At 39.2% G+C, this 12,233-nt stretch overlaps 1 protein-coding gene across 2 annotated transcripts; it reads right to left on the bottom strand.

The window, feature by feature from the left end:
• Nucleotides 1-411: 411 nt before the first annotated feature.
• LOC122063146 (U11/U12 small nuclear ribonucleoprotein 48 kDa protein) lies at nt 412-9,845 on the bottom strand. Of its 2 annotated transcripts, none has more exons than XM_042626831.1 (5): nt 7,817-9,845; nt 6,857-6,971; nt 2,615-2,722; nt 1,427-2,380; nt 412-1,330 (listed from the first exon to the last, which is right to left on the bottom strand). In XM_042626831.1, the coding sequence occupies exons 1-4, from the start codon at nt 9,250-9,252 to the stop codon at nt 1,619-1,621; spliced, it is 2,421 nt and encodes an 806-aa protein (XP_042482765.1). In that variant the 5' UTR covers nt 9,253-9,845; the 3' UTR covers nt 412-1,330; nt 1,427-1,618. The 2 variants fall into 2 exon arrangements, with proteins under 2 accessions (XP_042482765.1, XP_042482766.1); XM_042626832.1 differs by having other exon boundaries at nt 412-613.
• Nucleotides 9,846-12,233: the final 2,388 nt, after the last annotated feature.

The following is a 12,233-nucleotide window of genomic DNA, read 5'->3' as shown; positions in this document are numbered from 1 at the left end:
AATGCTAGCCCCAGACACCTCACAGAAACATTCAGGCAACACCGCTCAAGATCTTAATAACAAAAAAAAAAAAAAAAAAAACCACAAAAAAATAAAGAAAAAAAGATGCTTAGCCATTCGTTGGAACTAATATGTATATTTCAAAGCGGATCCAATCCAGAACCTGTAACAAAGGATGTGTAACTGGAGGATCTTGGATACATTATGCTCTTCTTTAAGCCATATATCCTTTCCCAAATTGAGAAGTCAGAGATTTTCTTCTTCTTTTTTTACTTTAAAAAACCCCAGAGGGTTCCCTCCAACCCTCGAGTGCAGTTTGAGGTAAACCTCCTTTCAAATCGGACCATCACATAACAGTGATATGTGTGAGGGGGTGTGCAATTTCAATTTTGGGCTGGGGTTGAGCAAATCTTTTGCCATAACAACGCTGGACAACAAACATCTCATATAATGAACAAGAATCTCTACATATTGAGTAAAAAATAATCTGAATAAAGCTCAATCAGTAAGTAATATTTGATCATATGGGATCTGCACCACCACCAATAGATGTTTCCATCAATGGACTCTGTTCCCAAAGTTCTACCACCAACCATCCTTGTTTCACCCTGCACTGTATATACATACACAATTAGGATGACTTCTGTCAGTATAATGATACAGACCTTCCCCGTGATCAGCAACCACATCATATTGGTGTCAATACTTTTTTCTCATAGACAATTTGGTTTCAAATTCAAGACTAATAAGACATAATGAGAAAGGAATAATGACAAAGTAAACACAAATAAAGTAAACCAATTAGGCAGTTAGCATTAGTTGATACCATGTTTATTTGGTGGTGCTCCATATTAAAGAAAGAAGGGGTAATGTAGCAAGAGTAGGTTGGGGATTAGGGGTAGCAAAGGGTCAGGTTGACTGCATAATGCAACAAACGACCACCCAGCACGAACCTGGAACCTCACTAATCAGGTTGAAGATCTCCAACTCTAGCCAGGAAAAAGTGGCAGGTTCAACTTGAGATTGGTTCCGCTCTTAAGTAAAGAGTGAGGTTGGAATAGGTTGAGCACCAATGGAAAGAACTACTCAACCTGATCCCAGGCTATTTATTAATTGGGTTGGAAATGCCAATCTGACCATGTAATGGAAGGCCCAATTATGGTGGGCAGTTCATATAAGGAATTAACACCTGTTAAGTTGTTACCTATTTCAGACTGTAACTAAAATGGTTTAGCAGTAACAAATTAACCAAAAACTGAAATTTGAGGATACAAGGGAGGATACAGAAAAAAGATGCAGATAAAATTCCTGGAGCCTGAATGACTTTTTACTGCAAAGTTATGTCAGTGGAGCAAGTCAAAAACATAATACCATAAAATAAAACTCATTCTTCCAAGATAAAGAGAAATGGGATGACCATACTCACCACAACCACAGGGCAGACTAACACTTCTTGTGGTGATGTTGCAGATATTCTACTAAGAGAGTGAATTCTTTGCAGTTGCTTATGACACTTGAGATCATTTTTACTGTCAAGATAATCCAGCCTAAAAAACTTACTACCAAAAACTCATAATCATTGTAGACACCCTTGTATCTGTTGTATGATCCTCAAGGGTCATATAGGATCATATCTTTCATATGATGCAGAAGGGTCATGCCTGTCATACAATCCAGAAGGATCAAATCTGTCCTCAAATGTATCTTGATTCATTGATTCTGATAAATTGCTTCTGTCTCTTCTTCCCGTGCTTCTGTCTTTAATTTCTGATAATTTACTGTGCTTCCTATCATGTGAATTGCTTACAGAACTTGAATCAGAAGAAAAACGAGTATTGCCATGACGTCTGGACCGCTGAGAAGAAGAACGACCACTTTCATCATATTTAGACCTAGCCACATTCTCATCATCTCGTTCCCTCTGATGCCTGTGTCGCTTATATGATCGGCCATGACTTCTGTAACTTTCTGGACTTCTGAAATTGAATTCTCTATCATATCTTCTGTCCCTAGACTCCCTATCAGTGCCTCTTCTGCAGTCCTCCGGAGCTTCATGGTGCCCAAGTGAATCATCTCTCTGTTTCTGGTGTGAACTCCTTGAACTATTGCTCAGGCGATCATTTGGAGGAGCATCCCCAGAGTATTTATATGTTACTTCATCGTCAGAAATTAATTGTTTCTTGTAACTATGTGATTTCCCTCTGCTCAGTTCAGTTGAACCAAATGCACTTTTTTTCTCATCGACATCTGCACCCATATTACAAGCAGAAACTAAACCAGAATGTAACAACCCAGTGTCTGAAGGTCCTTTAAAAAAGCACCCAATCCCTCCTGCCTGCTTGATTGCTTCCATGTGCTCCTCTATTATGTCCCGCATAACCTTCAAGCATCAGACAATTATTAAATAGCTATTCAGTTCCTGTGAAAAGTTAGCTAGTTTGGACAATAAAAGAATCCATTAAAACACTGGATCTGAAAGTTACCAAAGTTAAAAACAGAGAATTAATTGAATGCCCGTTTTTAAACATTGAATGGGATCACATAATATTGAAACTTAAAAAAACCCACCATAAACAAAATGTTACCAAATTTCAGTACTGAAGCCATTTCCTACCTGTGTTGTTGTTCGCTTCACCTTCTTGCCACGATATGACATTCTTCGACGTTTGTAGTCCCTTTCCTCAGCCAAAAGCTCCTCTCTTGTCTTAGTCTTACCCGAATCCTTAAAATTCATTAAAGAGTCATGAGATAAAGGCTTAAATCCTTAAAGGAAGTAGGAAAGGGTGCTACATCTGAATAAAACATATAAATGGACTGAAATTTTTGTTGATTCCAATAAATAAATAAATTACTAAAATGACACTTCATAATGAAAATCTGTAGTAAACCAAAAGTATGAAACACCAGACCCACTAAAACATGATAATGCTGCATTTTGTTCAATAATAATGTCCTAAGATACCAGTATTTTTCTCAGGCTGTTGGGTGACTATTCCAAGAGGTAATGAACTGAGGATATTTTTAACAAATTCCACGGCTGTCCGTTGCCTGACTTAGGAATTTATTTCTAGTTAAAAGTAGTATCTGGTTGCTATCCATTAGCAGGTTGACAGAGGAGCTATTCTTCTCTAAAAGGAGGTGTAACAAATACAAGGCGGCTCCTGCACTATGGGTTCTGGGGAGGGTCATAATGTATGCAGTGATGCAGAAGTGCTTCGATGGTCGACCCAAACCCATTCGAAAGCCCGGGCCAAGAACCAGATTGAAGTTTGGCAGTTGATCACTAGGATGTTTAGAATATTTATTTTATTTGGCAAAGATATGTAATCTTTTATTTTGGGTTATTTTTTGGGTAGCTATTAGGAAAGTAGAATTACCAATTTTAGTTTTATTGTGTTTCTATTTTATTAGACTTCGATTTAGGAAGCAATTAGGAGTTTACATTTCAGTTTAGGTTTTCATTAAATAAGTTTTTTATTTTGGTTTAATATAAAATAGCATGTAACCCAAGTTATGGAGGTTAATTGAAGAACAATGAATTAGATGAATTGTGGCCAAAGCCTACGTGGTCACTCTCTCTCCCCTCCTCCTCCTCTGCGAGAACCCCCTCCCCCCTTCTTCTGTGCAAAATCTCTCCCTGCCCCCTTCTTCCCTGCGATCTCTCCATCTCCCCTCTCTTATTCTGTCTTTCTTTCTCTTCTTGTAATTTCTTTGCTGAAATCACTTGCTGGCCAGTCCCCCGCCCCCCTTCCCTTCTTCTTTCTTCTCTCCATTCCTTCCTCTGTTCTGGGCAATAACATCAGATTAAATAAAAGCTTCGCTGAAGTTAATTCCCAACCATTTGAACCTGAGATTGGTCTTGACGGTATCCTCGACCTTAGAAGGATCCCTGACCAAGATCCAAAACCCTCTCATAGCTCGAGAATGCAATCAAGTTTCAGACCTGCAACTAAAACCAGATCTGACAATATCAATAGGTTCTGTTGCAGAAATCTTCCAGTCTAATATCAAGTCTTCTTATCTAATTATCGCTTGCATCTAGAAGGGCTTGGAGTTCATTTGCATCCATGGAAGCCTGTAGTTGCTGCTCTTTGTTCATTCGCACCATGAGCAGCTAAGTCCCCATTCTATCCTTAGGTTTAGATAAAATTTTGGTTTATTATTATTTGAAATCTGGTTGTAAAACAAACTTGATTGTTTGATGTTAAAGACCCCTTCCCTTGTAGATGATTTTTAATAGTTAAGTAAATCTCAGGCAATGGTTTTTTTAATGTGATTCTTGGCAAACACTGACAATAGCCTTTAACCAATCAAAAGAAGCGACCAAAACGAAAGCGATAGACGATAGTGCTTGATAGGATAGGTTATAATTAGCGCAGCTTGGGATTATATTTTTGTAGTTGCATTGGAACTTGTAGTTTTAGTGAACCGAAGTATGAGCCAAAGATTAGGCAATAATACCAAAACGGACTCTAAACCTAAGGATAGCTTCTTCTAATTAACTCACATCTTTGTTAATTAGATTTTACTTAGTTTTAATTTGAATTCTGAATTTTACAGATTTTATTTTCAAAACAGCATTCACATCAATTTTAGTAAATTTAGCCACTCAGTTCTCTGTAGGTTCGCCCCCTCTTCTTACCACTATCTCATAGTTTAGTTAGGGTTTTATTTTGATTAGTTTATGACAGCGATCAGTCTTCAACAACGTGATCACAATCAATGAGCAATAGTTGGATGAGCCAGAAGATGAGCCACCAATGATAGAAGACATACGGTCGATAGTCACTGAAAACCAACTTGTAAAAAATTGAATCGGTTGAACTCTTGAGAGAACCGGTTGATTTTATTTTTCCAAGTCACTACTTCACCACTGAACGTCAAGTCATGGATTTCATATCATTCAACTGTGGTTTAACCGATGAGCTCATACTCGTCCATGAGTTTTTCTTAACGTCAGGGGATCTGATGCAGGAGAGCTTCAATGGATCAACCCAAACCCGTTCGAGAGCCCGAGCCAAGAACCGGATCCAAGTTTGGTAGTTGATCAGTAGGATATTTAGAATATTTATTTTATTTGGCAAATATGTGTAATCTTTTATTTTGGGTTATTTTTGGGTAGCTATTAAGCAAGTAGAAACCTCAAATTTTAGTTTTATTGTGTATCTATTTTATTAGACCTTAATTTAGGAAGCAATTAGGAGTTTACAGTTCAGTTTAGGCTTTCATTAAGCAAATTTTTTTTTTTTTTGGTTTAATATAAATTAGTATGTGACCCAGTTATGGAGATTAATTTAAGAATAATAAATTAAATAAGTTGGCCAAAGCCTGCTGGCTGTGTGCTCTTCTCCCCCCCTCTCACTCTTTATCATTCTCTCCTCCTCCTCCTCCTCTGCGAGAACCCCCTCCCCCCTTCTTCAGTGCGATCACTCTTCCTGCCCCCTCCTTCCCTGTGATCTCTTGATCTCCCCACTCTTCCGTCTTTCTTTCTCTTCTTGTAGTTTCTCTGCTGAAATCCCTTGATGGGCTGTGCCCCCCCCCTTCTTTCTTCTCTCGGTTCCTTCCTCTGTTCTCGTTTAAAAGAAAGCTTTGCAGAAGTTAATTCCCAATCATTTAAACCTGAGAGTCACAGGTCCCATCTCCTAAATTTAGCTTGATTGGATGCTTATTGGTTGGGTTTCATCCATCATGGCTCAAAGTCTCTTCCGCTGGTTTCTGGTTTCAACGTAAGGGAGAAGAAGACTTCTTCTCTTCTACATATTTGCTCCTTTTTGTTGGCGTTCCAGTTATGCCCTTGCACTTTAGGTTTAACCTCCCAATACCCATATTTTATCTTTGCTTCCCAGATTACCCTTTACCCAACGTTAATATTCCTTAGCACTTTGCTTCTCTTCTAAGTGAATCCCAAGGAAAATACAACTCCGCCACTCAATTGTGATTTTTTATTTAATTACACTTTTGCCATTACTCATATAAAACTCAAATAATTTACTGATTTGCCATTATCTCTTGATACTCGAGTCTTTATCATTTGGATGCATCCAATTATTTACCAAGTTGCCACTGTTTCTATTATTTGGCTTCTAAGTACTTAAGTGGGTCCACATCCATCCGAGTTGGGTCTTTGGGACCCATCAGTCCCGCATTACGCTGCCTTATCGTTTTCACCAGACCAGCAAACCTGAGGAGCTATTCTTCTCTGAGGACAATAAAATTGTGCACTTAGAAGAACACCCAACACCCTACACCCACCCACACAAAGCCCCAAGAGGCAGTTCACTTCTTTATTCTTTTGTTTGGGGGGTGGGTGGGTTGGGGTGGCATTGTTGGGTATCAAGAAAGGTGGTGCCTAATAGTTTTCACCAGACCAGTAAACTGTAAACCTGAGGAGCTATTCTTCTCTGAGTGCAGTTAAATTGTGTTCTTAGAAGAACACCCAACACCCCATCCACCCACACAAAGTCCCAAGTGGCAGCTCATTTCTTTTTTCTTTGGTGTGTGGGGGGGGGGGGTGTTGTCTTTAGGTAACAGAAAGGTGGTGCCCAATAGTTTCACCAGACCAGCACACCTTGGGAACTTTACAGTGTGTCAGTCACTCCAGCAACCAAGGTCTGTTCGTTAAATTTGGCTACTCTTAAGTTAGGAAATATAAGGAACTCTATTATCATCATCTGATAGATCTCTTCAACCAAGAATATGCCATGGAGGCTCTACGTCAGGTGGTGGCTTCTTTATTCAATGAATAACAAGAAAGTTTCATTAATAAAAGCAGGAACATCATCTTGTACACTCAGTCATCACCATGAAACAAATTAACTCATCCCCAAGTAATGCATAGCATGATAATTAGACAAACCTGGTTTCCCGAATGCTGCCAATAAAGTCCATCATGCTCAAGAATAGGACGATAGTTAGGGTGTTTCTGCCTCTCCTCATTAGCTCTCGTTGACAAATTCGAATGCTCAGCTATCCTGATAAAGTCACAAATCAATTAATGCCAATTGGTATATGGAAGCAATAAATAGTTCTTTGATCCATACATTAGCTAATGGTTCATATTCAAAGTACAAAAGAGTACTGATGTAGTTATGAAATACTTGAGAAGCATTAATAGTTATGAAATAATGAAGTAAAAGATTCAAAGCAAGTCCAAAACATTATCTTTAAAAAGAAGAGTTCAAACAGGATAAACAAGGGCAAAACCTTCAAGAAGAAACATTATATGAAAATAATGAAGTAAAATAAGTCAAAAGCATTATATTTGAAATGAAGAGTTAAAACAGGATAAAGGAGTGCAAAACCTTCAAGAAGAAACATGCAGCCTTAACAAATCTTTCATATAACATTAGATCGAACTTCCTAACTACTAGGCAAGGACGCATCTACCTGAAGCAACCAAATATTGGTTCATACTGTATAGAGAAGCGAAATTTCTACCTTGAAGCAGTATAAATTTCAACACATTTCTGACAAGTTTAAATGTTGGTTTGCCATGATTAAAGCAACTAACTGGTTACTTGAATGAATGATGGTCTACAAGCACCATATTTGATCAAGGAGTACCTCACAAAATATCAAGAAAATGTGTGACAAGCTAGGCAACTGCAGGTAATATGTTTTCAACCCAAATTGAATTACCCTGTATTTATCCAGGATCACAAAAAAGAGAAACAGATGACAAATTATGCAAAATATGCAAATAAATGGTGATAAATCCATGGTAGTTGTTTGTAGCTTTTCAGACAAAATCAAATTTTATAGAAATAGAAAGAAAGTGCACGGAGATATATGAATGGAGAGAGCAAGAAAAGCATACAGCTGATACTTAGGAAGCGACCCTGCAAATCGTAGTCCCTTGATTTTTTCCTCGAGCAAAGATCGCTCATGCAATGCAGCAATTGCTGCTGCAACCTGTGATATAAAAACTAGGCCAGTGCTGGCATTGTCATCTCTACATGACTCTTTGTCTTTAACATCCACAGTGACTTTCGGATAAAAAATCTGACTGCCCATATAACTCACATTAGCATCCAAAATCCGACTACCTTCACCCGAAGCAATAGCTACTGTTTTTTTTGGGGTCAAAGGAAACAGTAATGAACGTGATGCAGCATTCAACAGGCAATGCTTTAGCATGTTAACTGAAAATAATTTTCCATTGGCTTCTCCATACAAAACCGAAAGTTGGGATGATAACCACATCATTACTTCAACCAGAACTGGGCACTTGAAACTCAAAGACTTCGGATTAAGATCCCAATTCCCCTGGCTTGAGTCAGTGCTTGAAAGCAATTCACTGGAGTGAAGGGCATCCCGTGAGATAGCTTTCAGACAGAGTTTCAACAGAAGAAAAATGTGATCCCTCATAGGAACATCAATCACAACCCCATAAAAAGGAGAGTTCGAAATCACCCATTTCAGTATATCAGCTTCCTTAATCATCTGTAAACACATAGCCACTCGACGAACAGTGTATGAATATGAAGAAGGGATGTCACTCCACAGCTCTACTTCACATCTCAACGCCCATAACTCAGAGGGAAGAATCCTCAAATCTCCTCTACCCAAGTCCTCAATTTTATTATCACCCTTACTGATAAAATTTGCGCATTCAATAGATAAAACACAAGGGAGCATAAATGTCTTCTTGGATGCATCCTGCCGAGACGAACAAACTACTCCAGGGCATTCCCTGTAAAAGAAATTCGATCCAATGTCTTCGTAGTCATCCAGAGAAAAAAAGAGATCAGAATCAGAATCCTGAAGAGGCCTCACAAATCGGTTCTCTCTCCCTAATTCTTCCTCAGATTTCAGAGAATTGGGGTAACGCAAAGGCTCCAGAAGGCCAAGGTCGATCACACCAGGCGAAGAAGGACACTGTAGATAATGACGAAACAGGAACTCCGGGGGCATCCGATGGCGAGAATCAAAAGGGCAAGTAGAAAAATCAAGGTCAGTAACAGCGGGCTTGCCAGAATAAAGAAGATCAGAAGCTGATTTGATGCTGGTCTGGGCAAGATCGATGAGGTTTTTTAGGGTTGAGATGGTGGTTTGAAGATCAGGATTTGAAGAAGAGACAGAGGTTGTATTAGAGATTGAGGTTGAGGGGAGAGGAGATTGACGGGGTTGAGGAAGAGTGTAGCAGAAATCTGGGTTTGGGTTTGGGTTAGGGTTAGGGTTAGGGTTAGAGTTAGGGTTTGGGGGAAGAAAAGTGAAGGAATAGGGATTGAAATAAGGGTTTGGATGATTCATGGGAGCTTCTGACCTTCAACCCTGAAACGGGAAAACGAGAGACATTGCTTGAGAGAGCAGAGAAGCAGTCGACCACTCGAGCTCGAGTGCTTAACTTACATTTTCGGCGCACCACCCACCTTCCGGTCCCTGTGAACAGCCTGCTTCGCTTCCTGCTCAAGACCAACCCCTGCGCACCGCCCTACTTCACCCCCCGTGCCAACCCCTGCAAGACCAAACTCATACCGCCCTTGCGAACCTGCGCACCCCCACCCACTCTCATCTTCTCATTCTTCTCTTCCATGTCACCTCAGCGTACGGAGTTCATTGAATATTGAATTTCCCCTGCAACTTGGCTCACTTCTTAACTTCAAAAATGAATCAAACCACTGGGCATAGATGGCTTTGATCCACTCCTGAGGCTATCAAATTACTAGAACAGATAGGTTCCACTGAAATTCCCTAGATTTGCCGTAACATGTGAACGTGAAACCCTTCAGCGTTGGACACAGGCATCAGAAAGTAGATGAAAGCGAGTTCTACTTCTCGTCTCTCTACCATGGTTTTCAAAAATCGGTGAATCAGGCTTCCGATTCGAATCGAAGCCCGGCCCTGATTTTGAATCGAAATATTCCCGTCGAAATTCCCTGAGTCGATGGGTTTTTTTTTTTTTTTTTCAAATGGCCGATTCTAAGGTTCTTGGGGCTAATTCGCGTCAATACCCGCAAAAACATTATCTGCAGTGAGTACAGTGATGTAGTGAGCATCGGATGATCGAGAAAACCTTGAAACACGTGCCTGAATGCCCTCAGTCATCCGATGCTCACTGCATCACTGCACTCATTGCAGAGAATAATCATGAGGAATTGACAAAGAAAACAATTCCGTCACCGATTCTTGTTTTTTAAATCCTGCTCTCTACCCTCCTGACTTCCCTCAATCTATAGAACATTCAACCCACATAGAGCAACCAAACAAATTGTTGGATTGGTGAAGTCCTGGTAAAGTATGGTGGATCAACGCAAACTAATGGATCTTGGGCCAACAGCCCAACATATCCTTGGACTCTTGGAATAACAAGCGTGGTGGAACGGCTAATACCTGTATCAAATTGGATTGAGCTCATGCCAACCCAACGTGGTGCCCCAAGAATAACAATGCAACTGTTTTTTTTTTATTAGACCAGCAGTGACATTGGTCACAACTCAATTTTGGTTGATACTGAGGGTAGTAGAACATCGGGTTCCCGGCCATTTAGTCTTTGAAGCTCCAGTTGAAAGATATGGGCTAACAAGCAATAGAATCAAGAAAACTTGACTTCCAATCAGTTGGACGAAGTTTTGGCAAGGGAGGATGATTTTTTAGTAAGCAAGGGAGGAGGATAAATGGCATCAAAAGGCAAGGGTTGATTGGATTAAAGGGGGTGACAAAAATATTGTATTCTTCCATTCCTCAACAGTTCAACGAAGGCAAATAAATCACATTATCAAGCTGAATTGAATTAAGAGGGATGGACTCTTTTTTTGGTAAAAATGGGAACAAACTCAGGCGAGAAGGAAGTGTATGCTAAGGCACCGTTTGATAACGTTTCTGCCATTTCTGTATCTAGAAACACCAAAAACTCGTTTTTGGTGTTTGATAAACCTGTTTCTCGAATTGAGTAGGATTTGGTAGATTCTTTGGGTTGGTCTGCTTTTTGCTGAGGAATTCAAACTTCATTCTCCATCAACGATTTAGTAATCGATTCATGAGGGTCCAAAGAGAATCGGAAGAAATCCACAAAGGAATCGATGGTTGTGAATTTAAGGCTTCCACTAGCAAAGTAAAAATTCGATGTATTCCTTCTCATTTCCTTGGAGAATCTTTGACTTTGAAAAACCGCTAGGTAAGGTAAATATTGGGTTGGGAGATGCAACTTTTCATTGGGGGTCCATTAATTTTTTGGCCCCCAAGTTGTTCTAAAAAACAAAAAAACGAGTTTAACTTGTTTCGTCAAACCCATTTCTAGACATAGAAATAAGCAAAAATTTTTATTTATGTTTCAGAAAACAAGTGAAAAGAAATTGGTTTATCAAACATTTTAGGGAGTGTTTTTCCGTTTCTGAGCATAGAAAAACGAAAAAACACGTTTCTGAAACACATTATCAAATGGTGCCTAAATTGTTATGATGCAGTATATACTAAATGGGTAGATATGAGAGTTGTTCACGAGGTATGTTACATGCCTATGATTATTGCATGCATGCATGGCTCATTAGCTTAATTATTATCGTATGTATGTGTTGATATCATATGTAAGTGGTTTTTATCATGTCTCCCACAATTATAGGTTATTCATATGTAAAGGTGGTTATTGAGTGGTTATGGAATTATGTATCATGGGGGAACATGGGAAGTAGTTGTGGATAACTACTTTATTACTTTTTAACCTATTAAGTATGAAGTTGAATGGAGGGACGATATGTTGAAATCCTATTATTTCTCTCTAGAGATTGAGGATTGGTTACCTCTTAATTAAATCACATATTTTACTTTTTTCTCTTTTCCTTCTTAATTTTATTTGTCAAGATGGGTAAATAGGGGCATGTACCAGCTTAGTATCAGAGCAAGGAAATGGATGACCAAATGGGAAGACTCAAAGGTGAAGTAAGTAGTAACTATGAACTTATTCGTTTGGATACTCAACAACTTCTCACATAACGTAATGAGTTTTTTGAGAGGATCGGTACATAACATTCACGAGTTGAGTCTGAAGTTGGAGAAAATTCTAGAGCCTTAGTACAAAATCTGAGGTTGCATTCTTAAATGTCAAACCAAATTGTTCGTCCAACAAGTTCTTAATAGATCTATACACCTAAGTTGGTAAAGATGGATTTCTGTCACTATAATGAAGAGGTGGAAATAACTACCTCGATGTGAAGAGTCGAACAATTTTCTTTACTTCCATCAGACTCCGGAGGAGGAGGGAGTCGTCTTGGCATCATTCCATTTGGAGGGTGATG

The sequence above is a fragment of the Macadamia integrifolia genome, unplaced genomic scaffold (assembly GCF_013358625.1).
Source record: "Macadamia integrifolia cultivar HAES 741 unplaced genomic scaffold, SCU_Mint_v3 scaffold1219, whole genome shotgun sequence".
NCBI classification, from domain to species: Eukaryota; Viridiplantae; Streptophyta; class Magnoliopsida; order Proteales; family Proteaceae; genus Macadamia; species Macadamia integrifolia.
Note: the sequence above shows the minus strand (reverse complement) of the source record. Positions and strands in the feature narration are given on the sequence as shown.

Coding starts and splice junctions, on each gene's coding strand:
- LOC122063146 (XM_042626831.1), bottom strand. CDS start 9,252: ATGAATCATCCAAACCCTTATTTCAATCCCTATTCCTTCACTTTTCTT. Junction 6,972..7,816: donor TCGCTTCCTAAGTATCAGCT/GTATGCTTTTCT, acceptor TGACTTTATCAG/GATAGCTGAGCATTCGAATT. Junction 2,723..6,856: donor GGCAGCATTCGGGAAACCAG/GTTTGTCTAATT, acceptor ATGAATTTTAAG/GATTCGGGTAAGACTAAGAC.